The sequence below is a fragment of the Patiria miniata genome, unplaced genomic scaffold (assembly GCF_015706575.1).
Source record: "Patiria miniata isolate m_02_andy unplaced genomic scaffold, ASM1570657v1 HiC_scaffold_2, whole genome shotgun sequence".
Classification (NCBI taxonomy): domain Eukaryota; kingdom Metazoa; phylum Echinodermata; class Asteroidea; order Valvatida; family Asterinidae; genus Patiria; species Patiria miniata.
This window is the reverse complement of record NW_024037058.1, coordinates 16,253,195-16,276,710: the sequence shown is the minus strand read 5'-3', so window position 1 is coordinate 16,276,710 and position 23,516 is coordinate 16,253,195. Positions and strand designations below refer to the sequence as shown.

At 39.8% G+C, this 23,516-nt stretch overlaps 1 protein-coding gene across 2 annotated transcripts; it reads left to right on the top strand.

Moving 5' to 3' along the window:
* Positions 1-45: 45 nt before the first annotated feature.
* Positions 46-22,879, top strand: LOC119726681. 2 transcript variants are annotated; one of them, XM_038198468.1, is made up of 14 exons: positions 46-165; positions 1,381-1,878; positions 3,538-3,656; positions 5,045-5,209; positions 7,566-7,712; positions 8,035-8,130; positions 8,891-9,325; positions 11,945-12,097; positions 13,504-13,695; positions 14,941-15,016; positions 15,616-15,624; positions 17,922-18,080; positions 19,485-19,625; positions 21,907-22,879. In XM_038198468.1, exons 2-14 carry the CDS (start codon positions 1,654-1,656, stop codon positions 21,973-21,975), a joined length of 1,986 nt encoding a protein of 661 aa, XP_038054396.1. In that variant the 5' UTR covers positions 46-165; positions 1,381-1,653; the 3' UTR covers positions 21,976-22,879. The 2 variants fall into 2 exon arrangements, with proteins under 2 accessions (XP_038054396.1, XP_038054397.1); XM_038198469.1 differs by lacking the exon at positions 15,616-15,624 and having other exon boundaries at positions 21,907-22,878.
* Positions 22,880-23,516: the final 637 nt, after the last annotated feature.

The window sequence follows — 23,516 nt, the reverse complement described above, 5'->3', positions numbered from 1 at the left end:
TATCCCTCTAATCCCCCATGTCATTATAATTTTGCAGCAACCAGACTGTTCAATAATGTCATGACTACACACGTAAACCATATAATTGATTAGTTTTTGACTGATGATTGATCGTGATGAAGGCTGAATTTTATATGAAATTTGACAAATAAGTCGACTTTTTTTGTAAGTATATATTAGACTTTATATTGTGAGGTGTAAACAACATGTTGTCTACTTATGTTAGTACAATAAGATTGATATCACAGTTTGAGAGATTTCCAAATTTTCTGATGCTCAACGACTTAAGCGCTTCCGCGACAACCTGCTGAATCTGAATCTGAGGTCGCTCAATACAGACAACAGTGGTCAACTCAACTTTCATGTCTTCTTTGTTCTGGAGTTCTGCAAATGCTCAGTCTCAACCGCATGCCTATGTACAAGATTTAATCTCGTTTGTATTCATAACTCATGTAAACCAATGTGAAACTGAAAGGTTGTTGAGGTTTAGTTTACACTTAAGAAATTTGCTTTTCTAATTTCTTCCTTGAAATTTGAATAAAAGTTTACTTTGATTAAATCGTCATAATCATGTAAATATAACAAAGTGTTTTTAACATGTTTAAAGAACCGCGAACTGGCCCCACATTTTTTTCTGTTTTTGTGCTGGCATTTCCTCTGTGCATGCATTATAAGATAACAAATTACATCATCCAACCAAGCGAACGTGTCGTGTTGCTTACACTTACACTTACAACATTTCAGATTGATTGGTGTAATTGATGGGTTTCAGCCTTTAGTTTTTCATTTTGCCTGATGTATGAGTTTTCCTTCTTTATTATTTTAAAGCAAATCCTACATTTAATTGCAGAAAAGTTTGGCGTCATTTTCTGATTTGTAGCTTTGGAGAATTTTGTTTAACTTTAAGGGAAGTAACATTTAAAATTGCTACTTAGCAATTTTAAATGTTACTTCCCTTAAACAAAATTCTCCAGGTCTGATTCCCGTCTCGAAGTCAGAATGACAGTTTAAGCTTAATCACACTTAGTAATTTCTAATTTCCAAAAAAATCCACCGCGTACAATGTAGGTTCAGTGCACTGTACACAAGCAAAAACAATCAGGAACCAGTTCACAGTCAAATATACACTGCCTTTTAATAAATTGTGCCATTGTCCTTGTACTGCTAATGTAAAAAGACTTAAAAGGAACATTACTGTTACCCACCAACCCTAAACTTGTCTAGCATCACAAATATTACTGTGGTTTTTAATCTTAAGGCATACATTTTTTTCCTCCAGAACTGAATGAATAATTTAGTGTTCAGTAGTTTGTAGCTGTTAAAATTCATTGTGACTTCTGCTACTTATGTTTATTTCACTTTTGTTTTCAATACATGTAGGTTGTTTGTGGAAGTTATGGGCAGTCATCTTACTTAACATGAACACAGGATTGGGATGGCACAGGCTATAAGCTGAAGCAGAGACGTTTCATACCCATTTTTCGGAGCGCTCAGTAGGCCTACTTCAAATAAAATTAGCATGATGAACAACTCTGCATAGTGCACGACGGCAAGTGAACAGTGACAGTGACAACACACGATGGAACTTGATCTTAATATTGAAGTCTCAAAAAGTTTTCAGCAACACGAACACTGAATGTGTTGGACAGCACCATGATGGCTTTACCGGACCCAAACAAGCAGACTTTCCCCGTCATTCCGAACCCTATGCAATTCTTCGTCAGTCCCAACTGCCCCTCGCCAACCAAGACCACCGATTCCAGCGCCTTGTCCCTGAAACACTCCGCCATCCAACTTCCGGCTCTGGTCCATTCAGGAGAAGGGGACGGCCACAAGGAAACGGCACAGCAAAATGCAACAGCTCTATCTCTGCCGAAGGTCAGATGATAAGCACACTCTTCTTCATGTCTTTGTTATATTTCAACTGTAGCAACTGTCCCAAATTATAGTTGGGGCACTCCAAGTCATTAAAGCTATAGTCCATCATTTGCAACTATCCAAAAAGTAACTGATGTAATTATTGTTGACAAACATACTTGGTTGAAAGATAGTAAGGGGACTAAACTCCCTGTGAAATTATTCTCTCTGGCAAGCTGTTATTTTGAAGAAATCAACGAAAGAAGGCCTTTCCAACGGTGCTTCTTAAGAAGCACCGTAGGAAATTCAAATTAGTAGTTTGTTTTGTTATTCAGCAAAGCGCGCGCAAGCATTGGCACGACGCACATGCGCGCGCAATTGCTGTAATTTGTCGGATCAGTGCGCGACATCGCGTAGCTGCAATCGGCTCAGTGAGAACATGTCTCGGACGCTGGATTCAGGCACAATTCAAAACATGATTCAGCAACTTTTGATTTGAAATTGAGATCCTAGAATGCTGTTTTTCTCGGAATATACAGCTGAAGCTGAGCTGAAACTTCATCAGGTTAGTTGTGCAGCATCCTTCTTCGGATATTGAGCACTTTTGTTGCTTCAACGAACAAAATGCACAATTTACAAATGATGGACTATACTTTTAAACAAACATTTCAGATCATGTAAACAAGGCATGACAAATTTTATAGTGCCAGTTTCATCAATCTTGGGTGAGATCGACGGAGAGATCGAAATGCCATACAAATAAATACTCACTTTCAGAATCTGCCACTTCCAACTTGGTGTCCTCCAATGTCGATACAGCGCTGGAGACGGTGGCGGAAGGCGCGTGCTGCGGCAGAAAGCTTCTGAAGGAATGCAGGATCACCCCTGATGTCATTGCACACCTCGATCGTTTGGTGCAATAACATCAGGGTTGATCCTGCATTCCTTCAGAAGCTTTCGGCCGCAGCATGCACCTTCCGCCACCGTCTCCAGCGCTGTATCAACATTCTGAAAGTGAGTATTTTTTTCGTACGGCATTTTAGTCTCACCCTCTTTCACAAAGCTGACGAAACTTGCTCGATAAAATTTGTCATGCCTTGTTTACGTGCTCTGAAATTTTGATTTAATTCCATCGGTAAACTACAATGTTCCTAAGACTAGATAAGTTTGCGGTAGCACCATGTGAATAAATCTCTTTTGTGAGTATGTGTGGTTCTGAAAGGAACCGGAGGGACTCAACGTTTCAAACAGTATGCTCTGCCCGTCGTCAGGAGAATGAGGGATTCCAACGATGATGCAATGTTATAAGGATGGGTGCTGACGACGGGCAGAACATACTGTTCGAAACGTTGAGTCCCTCCGGTTCTTTTCAGAACCACACATACTCACAAAAGAGATTTATTCACGTGGTGCTACTGCAAACTTATCTTGTCTTAGTATCTTTCCACCATGCAAACCTTCAAATCTCAAACTACAAAGTTATTTAGGATCAAAAGTAGGACATGTTTTTCTTTTGACACGTAGTAGCTGTTAGTGGTGCATTCTTTAAGATGTACAAGTCGTACCTAAAATCCCATATGTTTTCAATTTTTGCCATAGAGAAGTAAAGTGGTCACTAACCAATTTTTAATTTTTTTTTGTACTTTCTTTTAACTAAAGCTCATTTCACTTTCTTCCCAGGTCAAGAAAACTATTCCAATGAAGAAGGCAGCGCCCTCTCACATGAGAGGAAACAGAATCCCGGAGAATTTCCGGGAGGTCTCAGCCGAACCCATGCCGTACCAATGCCAGTTCTTTCGGTAAGATTGGCCTCTTCCCTGAAAATATCTGACTGATGGGTCTCCTATACCCTAGGTCCTCAGCTACCACCTTAGACTGATGGGTCTCCTATACCCTAGGTCCTCCCTCTACTGACACTGCAACCCCACTGTTCCACTTCAGTGGGCACCAAGCTTGTTCTAGGATCCTGTCTACTTGGCATCCTCACAGGATGCAACTTCTCACTTCATTGAATTCGCCTTTGGCTACTTAAGTATTCACTTTCTTAGAGTTTAGGCACTCTCCTGAAGACGGTCAGAGCATACTGACCGGAACGTCGAGTTTATACCTCTGGTTCTTTTCAGAACCATTCTCTTAGTTGAGAAATTATTCGCACATGGTGTTTCCGCAAACCTTTCAATATTTAGTATCTCCACCATGCAAAGCCTCAAATCTTACTTGTATAGTGTTTGTCATTAGGCTTGTGCAGTATCAGATTATGAGAGTCCATGGTGTATCGTCACAAAAATATTGCAGTAGTTGGTATTTAACATTTGTTGTCTGCTGTGATGTGGGGTATGACGTTTTTAACACCAGAGGGGCGCACCCGAGGCAAAATTTGTCATATCGTGCCAAAAAGTCAAACAGAAAAATGGTTGTAACTTACTGTGTGAACAAAAAATTAAATCACTGCGATGTAACCTTTGATGACTGAAGGTTTTGATGTCCTGCTGGACATGAGGCTGAGCGGTTGACGTTGCAGTTCTCATTGCGTGAAGCTAGCACGCCGGCAGGTTCCACACGCACACAACGCGCATAGTGAATGCAGTGCGATATCACTGATCTGTACGTAAAAATGTATATCAGTGTGTGACATGCATTATTATTGTCCAGACACGTGGCCGTTCTAGACCAATGAAACTACACTATCCAAGCACACGATATAACAATATTATTTATATCAGGCTTCCAGTGGTAAAAACAAATCAGCGTATTGTGTGCTTTCTTAAAAAGTACCCAGATGACTGCAATATTATGTCAGTAAAAGTACCCGGATGAAGACATTATTATTTTTGATATTGTCCTCATCTGGGCAACAATTTTGGCTGGTTCTTGCACAGTCAAGAGTGCAGAAACTCACATTTGTCAACAAGTCAACAAAGCATAGCGCGCGGTACTGTCGAACGGGGACGCATTGCGCAGAAGGGTATACGCTCAATGTTATCAACAATCACAAATGGGAGCTTCCAGTGGTGCAAAATTTTCTTCGGTATTGGCGAAGGATATAAGACAAAATTTGAGAAATGATGACAGCGTCCAGAAATTTCTGCTGTAGTTTTAAGTTGGTTACATGCCATAGCTTTAAGTTTTACAATGTATTATCTTTCAAAGTTGTACCTTTTCACTATTGAACTGTACTTTATTGCAGATCAACAACAAAGGTGCAGTCTGTGCCAGTGACCAAGCGACACCGAGACATGTTCAGCGCCGCAGCCAGATCCAAGCCAGGTCCCCTTGCCAAGACTAAGAACATGTCCTTCCACACCAAGCCTTTCCTGTGGCAGGCAAAGGAGAAGGCAGGTAACCAGATTGAGTAAGTACATTTTTCCTGGTTCCAGGGCCCCAATTCACAGCCCTTATCTTCCCGTTCGAGAAACATCCCAGCTTACAGTAGCAGAATTTTCCGTGCTTGCGGTCAGCATATTTCACAGGTTTGCAAGGAATTTTGGCTTATTCACATAATTAAGTAAGTGAGGAGTCTGTGCTTACAGGGTTAGCGCAGGATTTTTCTGCTAGCCCTGTTGGCACAGAATGATGATTGTGTTAGGTGCGGAATTCTGTGGTTAGCAGAGCCATGAAATTGGGCCACGGTCTCGAAGGGCCAGCCTAGAGCAAGTTCGCGCAAGAACTATTGTTAACCACAGTTCAACTAAGTTAGCCCGAACTCGTCTAGTCGACGATGGTTGGACTACGCTAGTCGACTATTCAGGACAAGCCTGCCGCGGCTGGTCGCGCCACGATTTATAGCTGGTTATCAATAGCAATTTCCATAGCATAGCGCAGAGGGGACCAACTATCAACAAAAAATGGCAGAAAACGAAACTGTGAGCGCTAAATTTCATTTTCATTGCACAGCTTTTCCATGTTAGTTTACGATTATGTCACTTTTGTCACCATTGTGCAATAATATTGGCGATTATGTAAGATGTCTTAAACTATACGCAATCACTTTTATTTGTGTAAATAAAGAGAAACAACAAGTGCTGAATAATAATGTGCGACCGCCATTTTCTGACAGTCGTTGACATGACAATAGTTGGACTAGAGTCGTTCGCATTTCAACTTCAGTGCGCATGCGCTAGGCACGTCACAAACCAACTACTAGTTAACCACTGGTCCTTGCTCCATGTGTGTTCCTTGTACCTATCTCACTGACTTGCTTACTGGCTGGCAATAAGCATAAGAGCTATATTAAATTACTAGAGCGCTGACTCATATGTACAAAGTGTAGCCCAGGTGGACTCCCTTTCCTCCCTACGTAACGGAGGGAGTCCAGGGTATGAAGTGCTCAAAACCGGGCGAAAAAATTTATGACCAATATTTTTAATATTTTTACCTTGTTGGAGAAGCCAATTTTTACGTCGTAGTAGGCCCTATTCTATGTGTCCTTATCTATTGGGCCGCTGGGTTCAGAAATTCCATATGCGATGCTGACCGACCTTAATCTGGAAAATAAACTCGAAAGCAACGTTAAACTTGTACGTGTTTGTAGACTCTTTTCATCAGTTTCTCACCGCCGAGTCTATTCTAGTCGTACATGATGTATATGTACGTCTGTGCAGCGTGTAGTCTGGTTCCCTAGACCGGACAATTATTCTCGACGCTCATATCACGTCTGGTCCGGGGGCCAGACTATGCAGCATGAATATGCAGTGTGCACGCGCGATTTGCTTAGTAACCACCCTCATACGCACGTGCACTTACTTGAAGGCGCGGTCGCTAATCCAATGACCGAGCGTGTTTTCGCGCCAGGTACCAGAAACACGTTTTGGCTTTGGTCGTTGGTTAAGCGTTTTGGAGTGACGTCACGGTTCCAACCAAAACTAAACAAATGAGGGCGCTAGCGTGCGTGCGCGCTTTCGTACGCACGTACATTGTACATGACGTACGACTCTGGGAATAAACTGATGAAAAGAGACTACAAACACGTACAAGTTTAACGCTGCTTTAGAGTTTTTTTTCCTGATTAATGTCGGTCAGCATCACATATGGAATTCCTGAACCCAGCGGCCCAATAGGTAAGGACACATAGAAAATGTAGGCGTGAAATAAGCTTCTGTAACGAGGTAAAACGTAACAAAAATCTGGTCCAAATTTTGGGTGGTCTTATGTAGAGAATTTTCGCCCTGGACGTTAGTCGTAATGCAATGAAGACTTCGTCCAACCTGGGCTAGTACAAAGTGATGCCTGCTGGGCGCATCCATGTTTGTACACAAACCTATGGAGAACTCGAAATTTTGTACGACTTTTGTACGACTATACATTCATATCTGCATTTGTATTCCATACCGGTGGGTTATCGAAGCCGATATGCCCAAAACCGAAATGCACGATCAGCAAATGAGCGTGTCATTTTGCTCTACGCAAACAGCGCAATGCGTGTGCGTATCCGTTGCAGATGATTAATCGTACTTGCACATTGCATGTAGAGTACACTTTCAAAATTCACTCCATCTAATTTCATTGTGTTCTACAAACACGCACATGAATTCAGAATGTCTGGCCCAGAGCGGCTTCAAAGCATCTCCGTGGGCAAGAATAGGGAGTTAGCGCTCTAGTAATTTAATGTAGCTCTATGGCAATAACACACACGTCTATGGGAAGCAGCTGCGGTGCAGGGATAGCAACTCTCAAACTGTTTTTTATGTCTCCTTAAATCTGAATGTCAGAATGACGAGTCTTCCCTCGCGATTTCTGGAAGAGGAGGAGAATCTGCGAGAGGTCAGAGGGCAGAAGAGGAAACATGGCGTCCCATCACATCGTCAGGGTTACAATGATCTCTACGTGGGAGGAAACACACCTAATATTGCTCAGAAGTAAGAAAGAACATTAATTATTATATTTGAAACAATACCATGAACGATGAAATTTTGCATTTGAGAAATGCAATGACGTCAGTGCGGGGAAAATGTTCACACGAGGCTTCCAAGTACTGCTATTTTTAGTGAACACAATAAAAAGGTGCTATTTGGAGTGGCTAATTTTGTGTAAATGTTTGACTTCAGCTTTTCTTTCAAATTGTAAATATAATTTAGGCACAATACACTTGTGTACATGTATACCTGCATACCTCAAATTCCAGGTCTAAATGTCAGAGTCTCTTACGTACTTGCACATTGTTTTTTCTTTAATGATCAGGTTCGACTACAAGACAGAAGCCGACAATGTACGACACATGGTCTTGCCAGAGAATGCTCAGGAGCTGTACATGGGACGTGGAATCAGACTACCAGAGTAAGCATGAAATACTAACATACTCATTCATTTCCTTTATATTTGTTTTTTTTTAACTTATATTCAACAAAATTTATTATATTCAACAAAATTTGTTATATTAATTGTTCATGTTATCAATATTGATTGTTCATGTAATCAAAAGCCTTGTGGTCTGCGGATCTGGGTAATTCTGCTGGTTGTGGGTTCGATTCCTGCCTGGGGTTGTAGTGCGTGTGCTCTTGGGAAAGGCACTTTGTCAATCATTGCTTCTCCCCACCTAGGAGTAAATTGGGTACCTGTGAGGGCAGAGATGGTTATTGTGATTGATTGTAGCTGCTCTGTGTCGAAATGGCAGCATCGAGCTGTATACTCCCCAGGGAGCTGAGATGGTATTTGGAATGTTTCATTGGTCCAATGATTAGGGGTAATAATAATGTAAAGCGCTTTGATCTTAGTTAAAAGCGCTATGTAAGAACCCATTATTATTATTATTAATGTGTTCAAACCTCTTTAAAAATAGCAGTACTTGGAAGCCTCATATTAAAATTTCCCCTCACTTAATACGTAATTGCATTTACCCAATGCAAAATTTCAGGATTCATGGTATTATTTGAAGTGATGTATACGATACGTTTGGGCGAGCGTCGACAAATGGTTAGGGTTTGTAAGTTGTGATGGAAGGGTCACAGGGTTTGAATGTAATTACTGGCTATGCATCGTGTTCCTGGGCAAGCTACTTTACCACAACGCTTTTTTTTTTTCTTTTGGTTATTTGCAGGGATCATTCTCTAAACAGAAGAAGAAAAGACTGGAAAGCCAAGATAGATGCCGAATACGCCCTTCCGAGTTCAGCACCCGCTGTTGCAACAGAACCATCCACAACAACAGCAACAGCAGCAGCAGCTGTCGACTCGACGCGAGCAGCAAGACCGGAGGCACAGCCAAGCCCAAAAACTAGGTATACCACCAGTCATCCCCAACCCAAAGCAACCCGCTCCCATTCCATCACCCATCACGATGCTGACTCTCGTAGTAGCGTAGCTAGCGAGCGATCCGTTGCCAGCCGGAAACTGGAACGGAGGAAGTCCCAAGCAGAAGGGGCGAGGCGAAACTCGGAAGCGTCGAGGAGGGGGAGTAACGCCAGCAAGGGGCAGAAGGAGCCGCCAAAACATGAGGAGGAAAAAGTTGCTGAGCATCCACAACAAGCAGTGGAGTGAGTTCTCATGTTGCTTTTTGTAGTCGGCAAATATTTAGAGCAAGATTGTGTAGCTGGAGATGTGGAAATGCTGTAGTTTTCACCCCATCATGAGTCAAGGCCTGTTCATACTCGGTGCGAAGGTAAATGCGAATTTGTGACATCAGGGCAAATTTTTGCGCTGCAAATTTGCAAAAGTTGAACACATTCCAACTCCCGCAAATTTCGCAGCTAATGCTTCGTGACGTCAAATTCGCATCGCATTCGCATGAAGTATGAACTGGTCTTTATGAGAACGCAGATGTTTTCTCAGCGTGCTTTTTTTTTTTTACCTTTGCTCCAAAAACAGGGAACTAGATTGGTGCTGTATAATTTGCCTCATGTCCATATTTTCCTTAGACTTTCTTGATACTGTGGGATGAGCAGTTTGCTGTTGTGATTATAAAAAAAAAATCATTCAGTACATTATGGGAAAACAGTAGCCAAATGCACACCAAACAGTTTTCCCGTTGCACCAGCGCATGGCGGTTTTACAGTTTTGGGTGCATGTGACTTAATTGAGATATTTTTGGTTCTAATGATGTGCTTATTTGCCAGGTATTCAAATGCATGTACCGTAATTTTCGGAATATAAGCCGCGCGGCGTATAAGCCGCAGCACGCAAAAATCTGCAAATTAAGATTTGAAGTCGGCGTATAAGCCGCACCGGCGTATAAGCCGCACCGACGGCAGCGGTTTCAATTTTCTAAGGCCTCCAAATTCTAGCCAAAATGCTCTAAACCAGTTCCATTTACACTACAGAGCTATAAAAAGGGCCACAAAAGTTGTATCAAATCATTTACAATCGATACTCTCACAAACAAATGTGGAAATTGATGAAGAGAAATAAACACCGGGAATTGCTGCCGGCTGCCCCGTCCGGTCCCCGGCCGTAAAAGTTAATACATCGCCCGGCGCGGCAGCCTGCGCCGGTCTATGACAACATTTTCCTGCAGCACGTGAGAGATGCAACCCACCGTGATTTTCCCCCATTGCGTGTGTTGTGTGACTGCAGCGCTACGTACAAATCTTGCTTTGTGGCAACAGATGCTGATTTGTTTTGTCCTAAAAATATACAGGTCCGTTTTTATCTCAAAACTTATCAAATTTTTGTGATAACTAACGAGCAGTATTCAAGTTTCGATCGTAACTTTCTTCGAAAATAGTCAAAACGATGTTGCCATTTTCATGGACGAATCCATTAATTTTGTAAGGGGTGATGTAGTCCCTGTTTTGAGGTTTACATCGTTTCTTGAATACAATTCAAGTACAAAAATTATATTGTGACGTTGAACAACTGATTATCGAATAAAGAAATGTTTCGGACACCATAAAAAGTACTAGTCGTCTTTTTTCTTTTTTTAAACAGCGGAAATGTTGGTAATTATTGTTTCCAAGATAGTACACCCCTATATTACCTCAAATGGTGTGGTCCGCTGGGGAAAGCATGCTGCATGCTGCATCACTAGAATCACGTACGGCTTGTTGCAAGCGTCGATCGAAGACAACTTTCACCGTACTTTTTACCGCTCGGCACCTTTACGTGGGACGTGGTTTCGGTTCGTTAATGACTTTCTTAATTGATAATTCATTTCAGCAACATATCTCTTCTTAAACCAGTACATGTACATTAAATACACATGTGAATTTCATTTTTATTCTTCAAGGCTCGGCGTATAAGCCGCCCTGTGTATAAGCCGCAGTAAACATTTTCATGGGCAAAATCAACGTATAAGCCGCGGCTTATATTCCGAAAATTACGGTATGTTTGTGTCCGAGTTATTTAAAAATGACTCGGACTTGACACTTTGTACTCAGATTTTGGACTTTGACTCAGTGACTCAATGCTAGTGACTTGAACTGGACAGCATTATGACAAACTTGCTCTTTTTGAAATTGAAAATTTCATATTTTTTCTTGCAAATTAATAGTTGTTTGATTGAAACAATCAATTTTTTTTATTAAAATTGTTCCACGCATCTTCTGTAGTTGCGCAACCATTGCAAATTAATACCCATGTTGCGGACACTGTGTCAGTCTCTAAATGTACAAGCCCAAATGAAAACAATGTGCTTCTGTTTTGTGTCATGATTTTTGCGAGTTTTTGTGAGTGACTCGGACTTGTACTCGAAATTTTATGACTTGTGACTCAGACTCGGACTCAACACTGATGACTCGGGCTCTGATGAGGCGGACTTGAGGTGATAGTCAACTGCAGGATAATATTATGGGTCACTCTAAAATTTAGTGTCCAACTGTGACATTTATCCTGTATCTGTTACCTTGGTACTTCAGAATTTGCCATTCAAGTATCATTAAAAAGACTTCAAGTTTTTTGTATTTGTTGGGTAGGTAGTTTGCTATTCATAATCACTCTCGGAGGACGACTGCATTAAGGAGTGCATCGGAATTATAAAAAAATCATAGATGTGAGAATTTTAAACAGGGACAGGAAAAAAAAGTGGACCCCAAATTTTTAGAATGACCTGTATGTCAACTGTTAATTTTGAAAGGTTGCCTTTTTTTTCAGCTGAATGCTTTTTGGCACGCTGTATTGTGAGTTGTTCCTTTTAATTTTGCTATTCTTTTCTCCATCAGAGCCGAGGTGACTGTCCCTGATGCGGATGATGAGGTTGACATGGAGAGAGAAGAGGAAGACTTAGCGGACGTCTCCACCGCAGTGGAAGTCCAGACCATCCCGGAGGAAAGCAAAGAGGAGGAAGACACAGCTGGAACAGTGGAAGAAAACAGGTTGGAATAGACTGTTTTATATTGGGCCATAAGGCCCAAAAAAGTCTCCGGTTTCTGGTATGGAGCTTTCCCCAAAAGTGGTGCGGTGACGCGGTTTTTTTTTTACCCCCTACTTTTTTTTCTTCAAATGTCGGCTGATGTTACAGATGACTCTTCGATCCCCTTAAAACTCTCAAAAATATCCTTCAGGGTGGAGCTTGAGGTGACATCAGTAAGGCCATAAGGCTTGAGAATTCTGCACCCACTTATGATCTTGACCAACACGAACATTCTTCAAAAATTTTGGATAGTCAAGACAAAAATCAGAGAAAACGGTAACGTCAAACCATACAGCGACATCGACATTGTGCATGTGCTGCCGGGCTGCTCATTAGTCTGCTCCCTTGCATATTGCGCTGATTAAAAAGTGTTTCCAGGTTCCAGATACACGACCATCGCTCCCTCAGTCTGGCTTCCAGACGTACAATTACAAAATTACAACACCGTCTGCAAATGGTGCCCAACTAAATTTAGTGCAATAAATATGGAAGCCCAGAGAGGCCATATAAAGCTTATACTCGATCGTAACCCCATCTAAAAACACGTTAAAATTGTGCAGCAGCAGGATTCCAGTCAAACCAGTGAGTTTGGCGGTTTTGAGACATCATCTTACAGTGATAATTTTTTTGTTTAATTTTGCCGACGCGCATGGCTACGGTGATGCGCGCACAGACCAGAAACCGGAGACTTTTTTTTTTTGGCCTAAGCTCCTTTTCGGTTTAAGCTCCTTTTTGGTTTTTGTGCTAATGAAAATTTGCATATTCATGAGCAAAAGTGTGATGTCATTTCAGGCAGAAAGCTCAATGTTACAGCTATTTCGGAATTTGCCAGAATTGTGGATGTTTAGCTGTCGTAAATTTTCTTTTCTTTGGTGATACATTGTTGTGTAAAGTACATAACTGTAAGCTAATGAGCAACCCTTGCTCACAATTTTTTTCAATTTGGGTTCATAATTTGAACAGAAAACCCCTGAACTGAACAGTGTCTTCCTGAAATGACATCCACAGCAACATCACCTCAGTTGTTCGGAAAAATGTGAAAAACTTTCAACGTTTAAAGAAGTGCACTTTTCAATACAATTAAATTGTTCCTTTCCTTGTACCTTTTTCTTTTTCTAGCTTACTTTCTTTTTCTTTTTGTATCTGCCTAAGCTGATGTTTTGTTGTTGTTGTTGTTTAACACTTTAGTTCTGTTTTTTTGTGTATGCTTTTTGTGTTGTTATCCAAAAATCTTTTGATTCAGATTAAAAATTAACTTCCAGTTTTGAACTGGGCGTGATTCTGAAACGGACCATGGCACTTTCACCCAAATCATAATGACTGCCACACTGATAATATAACACTGTGGTTCTGTCAATTCCCAATCAGGCCTGATTCTGAAATGGAGACGGAAGCACAAGAGGAGCCCCCGAGTCGGCAGGGTCAGCTTCATGACTCAGATTCTCCAAAAGGGGCGTCGCCCAACCCCCTGACATCCATTGATATCACCTTGCACATGACGGCCAGTCAGAAAGAAGAGCTTGCAGAGAGGTTTCATAAGCTGGACTCCAACAAAGACGGGTAAGGCAAGCTTAAAGTTAATGTACAGCATTTATTTTTGCTGTAATTTTCAGAAATGGACAGATTTGGGGGTTAGTACATTAAAGCAAAAATTGTTACACTGACCTTTTTAAAGTTTTGTGTTCATAGATGCTGGAAAAACCAAGAAAAAAAATGGTCTTCTCGTAGTCTGGTTCCCTGACCCTACTTCAGACCGAATGGAGCAATTTATAGAGGTCCTGGAATTGTCTAATCAGGGAACCAGACTAGCCGGTTTGCAGGATGTGTAACCGATCGAAATGTGGACTAGCTAAATTTGGTAAATTGGGGGCAGTATTTGAAAAAACAGATTATGTTGTACAGTTTTACTGTTGATACCTGATATGGAAAACAAACACTTTTTTGAAACGAAAAATGTGTGTCCCTGCAGGGTTGCTTCAGATAGTTTTACGAAGGAATAACTACGGATGGTATTTTGCAATTTGCTTATGTTAGAGTAGATCATTTGCAGCTATCCAAAAAGTAACTGACGAAATTATTGTAGAAAAACTCACTTGGTTTCAAGATAGTCATGGCAGTAAAATCCTTTTGAAATTATTGTTTCTGGCATGCTGTCATTTTGAAGAAAACAATAAAAGAAGGCAATTTCCAATCAGGTGACGCATTTTTGAAATTTCAGTTAGTAGTTGGTTTGTTATTCGGCGAATCCATGAACGGGTGTGCGCAAGCATTGAAACGAGGCACACACATGCCCACGTTTACTATTATTCGTTGTTTCTGTGCATGACATTGCGTAGCTGCAATCGGCTGAACGAGAACGTGTCCCGGACGCTGATTTTGGGCGCAATTCAAAACATGACTCTGCAACTTTTGAATTGAATTTGAGATCCTGCAATATTGTTTTCTCGGAATATACAGCATTCACAGAGCTAAAACGTCATCAGGTTAGTTGTTAAGCACCCTTCTTTAGATTTTGAGCACTTTTGTTGCTTCAAACGAAAAACATGTACAAATAACAAATGATATACCCTTCCTTTAAAAGCTAATAGATTCTTATTATAAAAACCTAAAATGTGGCTGGCATTTCTCTTTGTTGATTTTTTTGGAAATGAAGTGATGAATTGACATTAAAGTTCAAAAGAATTTTGTCATATTTTTGTCATCCATTTTGAAAAATATATGAGGTTGATGTAGTCACAATTCATTTCTTAATGCTAAATAAAGCTTCCACCATTTATAAGGAAATCATTTGTTTAATATTTGCAGGCACATTACATTCCAAGAACTGACAAGCATACTTCCAGAATCCCTCACCAAATCGCAGAAGAAGTTCATCAAAGAGGTAAGGCCTGAAACCATTTTTTTTTTTCATTCAGAACATTTATTTCATTACTGTCATATATTCTTTTATGCAAACAATCATCAAGAAATATGTTAGTTACAAAGCTACACTACACAGAGATCTTAAATGATAAAAGAATTAAATGGAGAACATTCAGGTTTATTAAGGATTCAGATTTGGAGATATCAAGGTTTCGCCATCAAAGCTACAACTTCATTTATCCAAACCTCCAGAAAAGAAGAAATTTGACAAAGTCGGCCAAGACTAATTGTTACACATTGTAAGTGGATTATTTCATGTGCAAGCAAAAGTATGTCAAAATGATGTTTGCCTAAACTAAAAACAAAAAACTGTCTCCTATCTCCGTTTAAATTCAGACGTTCTTGTTCCTTGGTGCTAGCTGTCTTGCTGTTGAGAGATACTGTAACAATATACAATCACAAGCAACAGGGGACAATTTTAAATGAAATTTCACATATCAATCCCCTTATTCTCTTGGCCCATGTTTGACTTTTACGAAAGCAAACATTTGACTCACTTATCTGACATTTGATTCTACTTTTGTTTTATTTGGAAACCCAATATCACAATCCACACAGTTTGTTGAGGTGAGTTCTGCCAAAAAGACTCTTTGCCTTCGGTAACTAGTGCTTAACACCTATCCCCCTGGTCTACAGAATACTTTTGCTCTTACAAATTAATTAATTAGATACTAAACTCCTTTCATCTAAATCTGAATACTTTTTACTATTTCTAAAATGTTGTTATCCTGGTGTTCTGGACTGCATTTTCCTTTCCCTTTTTCCAGTGGGTTTGGGGATGGGAAGTGGGAGGAAGGGTGGAAGGGGGAGGGGGATTCCGTTATTACTAATTATATCAGGCATCCAGTGGTAAATATCGTATTGTATGCTTTTGTAAAAAGTACCCGGATGACTGCAATATGTTAGTAAAAGTACCTAGATGAGGACAATATTATTTTTGATATTGTCTTCATCCAGGCATTTAAATTTCGCTGGTTCCTGCACAATCAAGAGCGCAGAAACTCACAGTTGTCAACCAGTCAACAGAGCGTAGCAGGGCAGGGCATATGCACACTGCTGTAATCAATAACTACAATGGCAGCTTCGAGCAGCGAAAAATTTGCTTCAGTATTAACGAAAAATATTTGACAAAATACGAGAAATAAAGACAGTAACCTGAAATGTATTTCCTGTGGATCAAGTCAGCCAGACTTTGATATAAATAATAATAACAATATTGGATTGCTTTTTTTGGAGGAGGGGGGATACAAGAATATATTGCACTCGCTATTCAACTCGTGCAATATTGTTATAGCTCGTGCAATATATTCTTGTATCCCTCTCAAAGCCATCCAATATTATATAAAGTTATATTTATGGCCACTGTTATTCATTTCCAAAGTTGAAGATTGTGATAATGATATGGCCAATGATGTATGTTTTACAACCCCCCCTTTTCAAGTATACCTGTTCTCGGTAAACTATACTCAATGAGATTTTTTTTGGGATTAAAAAGTTTTTTGCATGCTTCTAACTTCTCCTGAACCCCCATTCTCAGCTGGTTGTGTGTGGTGTTGGCTTTTAGCTATTGTTTCCAGAACTTCGTTAAGAAAGACAATCTTATGTAGTATGTAACAAATAGATCTGTACACCGATGAGCACCGTCTTGGTTATTTCAATCCTATTTTGCAGGTGGGACTTGCACCCAGCACCTTTAGAATTGCCGACTTTTATCAATCTTATATATTTCAAGTGAAATGGAAGTGGTAGTTTGTTGGAATCCTTTTTCTTTACTAATTGAAACTGAATGGTACCCTTTTTATTTCTTTATTTGTAATTAAAACTGGGCTCAGAGTTTGCATTTCTGAGTATTTTGTGCCTAATTTGACAGCTGTCGGGCTTTTTGAATTTGATGTTCAGTAGTGTTTGTGTTGGTGTGAATGTGTGTAATTGGTGTGTTCTTGTTATGTCTGATGTGTGTGTGTGTATTACATTTATCCCGAGGACAGCAACACAAACACAGAACAACAGATTCTTAGGTTGTCCTTGAACGATCATCTTTTATTGAGAACAGTCCTCGAGCGTAACTATGTGTGCTTAGTCTATGGGAGAGTGTTATATTATGGGAACAGAGGCAAACACAATGCATTGTCCTCAGGCGTAATGGTAAACTACGACTGTGTGTGTTTTTCAGTATTGTCTCTTATCTAACGATTGTTTTTTTATTCTGCCAAAAGTCTTTAGGCAGCTAGAGGTACTACATTGTCATTCACTCCTGTAAGGCATTGCTCCTGCTTACCAGACCTGTTAAACCTTTTAACCAGTTCGCGCCGGGATTATTTTGACATTGACCGGACCCAGGCGTGGGATTGTTTTCACAAACCTCGATGCCAGACGTTGGAAGGCCATCATCTGCGGGTAGCACACCCTGATATTTCCGGCTTCGCTCACTGCGAGCAGGTCGCTGACAGATATTTCCGGCCTCGCTCATTGCGTGTTTATCCGTCATCCGTTCCGAATACTGCAAAACCTTTGCGCGTACACGCATACACGTCATCCGATGTGAACTGGTTTACAGCTTGTTCTTTCAGCTCCCGTGGGAGTATGGAGGTCAATGCTGTCAATTTTGGCATAAACTTCAAGAGAAGCAACAGTGACTTGCTCAACAGTCTAAACTTGATCCAACATATTCCAAAATAATTGTTACATTTTCAGTTTAATGCCCCAGACGAAGGCCACAGCACTCCAAAATACTGAATTTTTATTTTTTCTCCCCCAGGCCCAGATGGTCCAAAACTAGTCTTTTCGCTTCCTTCTTGTTAATATCCAAATATACCATTTTAATTAACCATCCCTGTTCTCGTGTGTATATATCTTTTACCCAGGTGTATGAGACGGTGAGTAGCAGCACCTTCTTTGGTCTGGAGGAGTTTGTCGGGGTGACATGCCTGGCAGAAATGTTGTCTAAATTACCCGAGCCAGTCAAAGATACTTATGACACCATCAATTTTGCCACAGTCCAGCAGTCCATCATGCAATTTGTTGTAAGTTACTTTGGGATTTTTTTCCTACAATATGGCCGAAAACAACCATGTGTCCGTTTTCGATGTGGGTATTGCGTTGTGCGTTTACAACTTGCGTATCTGTGATGTGTACTCTGAAATCAATGTGTGCATATTTCTCTGCACGCTTGACGGACGTCAAAGCTCAAATTAAATTTTGCTCAGCTTTGGCAAAGTACATATTTTACGAAAAAAACATTGACAAGATTTACCTTCTCAATAAAATACATAGGGTATGACTATTCAATGTTTTATTGTTTCAAAAAGAATCGCACACAAACTGCTTCCATTTTTAATAGGCCAACCATTTAACGTTTATCTCTATAGCCACTACTTCATCGTTTTGTTAAGTTGTAAGCAACAAATCCCATGCGTATTGGATGCGTCATCCATTTCAATCCCTACCTGAAGCATATAAATATTTCAACGGATAATGCAGTACAGATAACGCAATGCTCATTACGGATGCATGGACACATGCCTATTGCTTATCGATCAACTGCTTTTTAAGCATCACGCAGTGGGCACTACGCTGAGGGCATGATGGACACATGGATTTTCAGCCTAAGAGCATTTGATTCTGTATACCTAGGTGTATTCTTGGGCAGTGGGGTTATCTCTTTACAGGTTCCCATCATTTTAAACAGGTTGATTATTTATTTACTTTTCATCCTATGATCAATCAAAAATTGAAAAGTGTGTTGGATCTTAAATTAATGAACCACGTTTGTCTCATTTCTGCTTGATTGCTAAATAACAAGCATCAAATACAGAGTTGTTGACAAGTTCTTGATTGTAAGCAATAATTGACGATTAACTTCAAGATGGTTTCAGTGCATATCGCGTTGTGAATGAAAGGGAATGTTCCGAGATGTATGAGTGCACAAAATCTGCTCTGGTTGATTACCAGCATGTTTTCATAACTGGTACTATGCAGTGAATGATTGACATCAAAAGATTTAATTTACTGAAGTATTTGCCTCAATTAGATGAAATCAAAACAATATTTTTTTATGTTTGTTCGTTGTATCTAGTGGGCACCATGTTGACTCCTACATTTTTATTGGCTCAGTGTACATGGATCTGTGGATGAGTGCATCTACACTAGCCGATATCAACTTATCTCTCTCATAATGATATTGTAATTAGTGGATCTGTGGATGAATGACGATATCTGTAGTACATTGAAGAAGTTGTTCTCTTCAGTGGATTTTTTAATGAGCTTTTTCATTAACGAGGTGGCTTTGTCACAAAGCACGCTTTGCAGTTTTGCCCCCTCGCCTGATCAAATTGTAAAAACACGTCTATACACAATACACATTCTGCTTGATAGTTTAGCGCTAATATGGCCATAATTTCAGTTGATGTCAATGTGATTTGTTTCAGATGATGTTTTCGTCAGTGGATAGACAGCAGACTGGTACCATCTCCATTCCGTCCCTTCTAGAGGTGCTATCCATGGCCACTGACAGAGACTTGGTGTCAGACCAGAATCTTACCGGTCAGATCCTGACAACAATCGGAAAGGTTGGTGTTCAAATTCAATCTTGAAATTTAAAAAACAGAGTTGCTGAAAAGCACCATTATATCGAAAACAAAGTTAAGAGATATTGTTGGTTTTGTCCAAAGTCACATTAAAAAAACAAACAATATGAAGTTTTATTTGCTACAACAATCTTATAAGACTAAGGCAAACGTAGCAGGCTCTCTTCACCAGGGCCCAATTTCACGGCGCTGCTAAGCAAAAAATTGCTTAGCACAAAAAAAGCCTGGCTTATAAAAGCAGTTTACCAGCCAAAACTCCACGTGATTTTCATACTGTAGTAAACAACAGCTGAATGCTATAATCACAAGTAATATACATCACATGGAGTTTTGGCTGGTATCCTGCTTTTATAAGCCAGATTTTTTTTGTGCTAAGCAAGTTTTTGTGCTAAGCAGCACCGTGAAATTGGCCCCAGCCTCCAACCAATCTAAGTCACAAGTGTTAGTCAAGTCAGTCAGTGAAATAGGTACAAAGAAGACACTTGAACCAGCAAAAAAACTGTTCTTCCAAAAGCCCTAGTTTCCCTTGAAAAAAAATCATATGAAGATCAAATTTCAGACCTGCTAACCTTTATGATTTGTTTCTTCCTAAAAAAAAACCCAATAGGGTTGTCCCGGAAGTACGGAATATTTGAATATTCGATCATCAACAGAACGTTAGAAATAGCTTTTTGCCGCTTTGAATATTCGAAAGTGGAAAAATAAAAAACTACTCACATACACACACAACTGTGATGTTATCATAGAGTTGCAGTGTTTTATTGTCAGGTGCCACTTTTTTTGTTGATGGTACATTTTTTGTCGACGGCTGTTCATTGTTTCTATCCTTTTAGCATGATAAGCAGGTTAAATTCCTTGACAGTTAAAGAGGTTGTGGAATGCTCGAAGACATTTCCGTCATTTTTCGGGTATATGTAGCCTAAGGTGTGATGAAATAAAAACGACTATTGTTTCTGTCATAAAATGAGTACAAAAGGTACTTTTGAGAGCTGTTTTTCAAGTCCTGTCATGCCTGTTTCGACCCGAACGTGCAATTTGTGTAAAAGTCGTCGTTGCGGGCAGCAAACAAAACACAGTAAATCGTGACGTAATAAACAGGACTCCCGATGCAGAGTAGCATAAACGAGTCCTGTTTATTACGTCACGATTTACTGTGTTTTGTTTGCTGCCCGCAACGACGACTTTTACACAAATTGCACGTTCGGGTCGAAACAGGACCTGAAAAATAGCTCTCAAAAGTACCCTTTGTACTCATTTCATGACAGAAACAATAGTCGTTTTTATTTCATCACATCTTCGGCTACATATACCCAAAAAATGACGGAAATGTCTTCCAGCATTCCACAACCTCTTTAAAAAATACTATACTGCAAAACACTCCATATCGATTGCCGCGCACAAAATTTAACTGGCGTGCTCTGCATGCAACTTTTGACCAGCGTGGCACGCATTTGCAAGCTGGCAGTTTATAATATCTGAATATTCGGTCAAACACAGTTTCGAGTAATTAAATACTAAATTATTCAAAAATGGATAGTCCTAAAAACCAATTAGATAATCACCAAAATTTCATTGGATAACTTTTTTTTTACCAATTTTCTATCAGTTTCATCAAACACGTAGTGCAAAAAGTCTGGAATAACAGTAAAATGAGTAAAATCACTCTATTTGCTCTGACTGGCATGTTACAAGTGTGTGTCATAATTTGATCTCAATGCTTTAAAATTCTGAGTTTATTTCTTAGGCAGAAAAAAAAGTCTCCGGTTTCTGGTATGGAGCTTGCCCCCAAAGTGGTTTCCTTAATTTAGTGCAAAATGTATTGGAGCACAGAGAGGCCACATAAAGCTTATACTCGATCGTAACCCCATCTAAAAACATGTTAAAATTGTGCAGCAGCAGGATTCCAGTCTAACAAGTGAGTTTGGCGGTTTTAAAACATCATCTTACATTGGAAAAAAAACTTTTAAATTTTGCCGATGCCCATGGCTACGGCGACGCGCGTGCATACCAGAAAATGGAGACTTTTTTTTTTGGCCTTAATAGCTATGTGAAGTTACTTATTGTAAAAAACAAACAAACAAACAAACAAAACTAAAATGTTTTGGACCTCTGCTAAAAAAAATTTTTTTTGGGGGGGGGGGATACTGAGGAGTTTTTGGATCAGAAGTCAACCCCCTGTAACAACAGTTGTTGATTTCTTTGCATTGCTTGGATTCACTTTACGTGTGAAATGGTAATATTTTGTCATTTTTTCTATCCACAGAATCTGGGGTCAACCGTCGACAAAGTAGAGTTTCTTGCCTTTCTGCCATACTTCCTTCAATTCAGATGATGCTTGGTCGCTGACGAAACCTGAACAGTCAATCTTTCCAAATAATTGTCATCACAAAAAAGTACAAGTCAAATTAACCTTTTCAGTCAATTCTCTGTCAAAAGGAAAATTAGAAGGGTTGTCTATGTCTTGATTCTGTTGCTTTTTAAATGTCCTTTTCTTTGTGTTTTCAATTTGATGACATCAAGTACCTGTTCATGATTTTTTTATGTATATTTTTTGTTATTGATGATTTCTATCTGAATGCATTGGATCATTCTGTGAGGGTTTGTCTCGACCCTCCTTTTTTGTCATCATTTCAGAGAATTCATAACTTTCTTGAGCTACCTACATTGATAAAGCTATGTACCACTTATTAGAGTACCAGTGAATAAGTTGGTATTTCAACTGAGCAAGCACACAATGATATATGGCTCACAAGTCATTCGGGATAATCGAACGCTCATCGCAGGCGCATGCATGCGCAAGGAGATGGTCGCACAACGCTCGCATGTTTAACTGCGAGAAGAATGAGCGTTCGTGTACAAGACACTTGGGTAGCATCAGCAATTTGACCCCGAATGACCTTTGACCTGTACTACTTCATTGAGATACCATGTTGGCTCATTCTGATCCATTCAATTCATATCGTGACTCTTTTACTCATTTTTTTAATCACTGTAGGCCCCTACTTTCTTTTTTTTTAATGTGGAATTTTCTTAAATCTGGTGAATCATTTGAGGAAGAATCACCAGTTTCTGGTAGAGCACAAACCTGTCTATCTCAGTACTTCTACACTTAGTAATTTTCTCTTCATAAAGGACCTGCAAATAATGAAAAGGGAAAAAAATAAGTTGACCAGATTTGTGTAGCTATTATTTTCTTTTCGTAGGATATGATTTCGTGTTGGGGTGATGTAAATCAATTATAGGTTTTTGCCCTTTACCAACGTATAAACACTGTATACTCAGAGTGAAAGTTGGAAAAATCGCTTGGGTGGGATTTGAACAAACGACCACCTGCTTACTTGTAGCAGCAGGTACCACAATTAAACTATTCATAAGATGGAATTTTATTGTTTTGGTGTGCGAAATTATCCAAAGAAGCAAAATGCCAGTGTTGTATTCGAGTCCATCACAAGTCCTTTCATTTCAGTCACAAGTATGAACAATAAGCCATTTGCGAGTTAAATTTGAATAAAACCTGGAACGCTGACTTAATCCAATGCTATTTGCACGTGTTAACTTTGCCTTCTCCTGACCAAAGAGACTGTGTACTATATATCATGTGATTCGGGGCAAGCCTTATGCTAGCAACCATCAGCTCTGGCATGGTCTGGTGTCTTTGTGACATTCTCACCCATTGTGAACAATGTATTGATGCTGAGCGTCTCTTACGTAACTATGCAAGAGCTTGCTCCGAATCATGTGATTAGCAACAGTTGTCTTTGGTCTGGAGAATTCAAAGTTAAAATGTGCCGAGCATTCCTGAGCAAGTCAGTGTACCAAATGTTTTTCAAATGTAAATCCCAAAGGGTATAGGTCACTTGCAAATGGCTTATT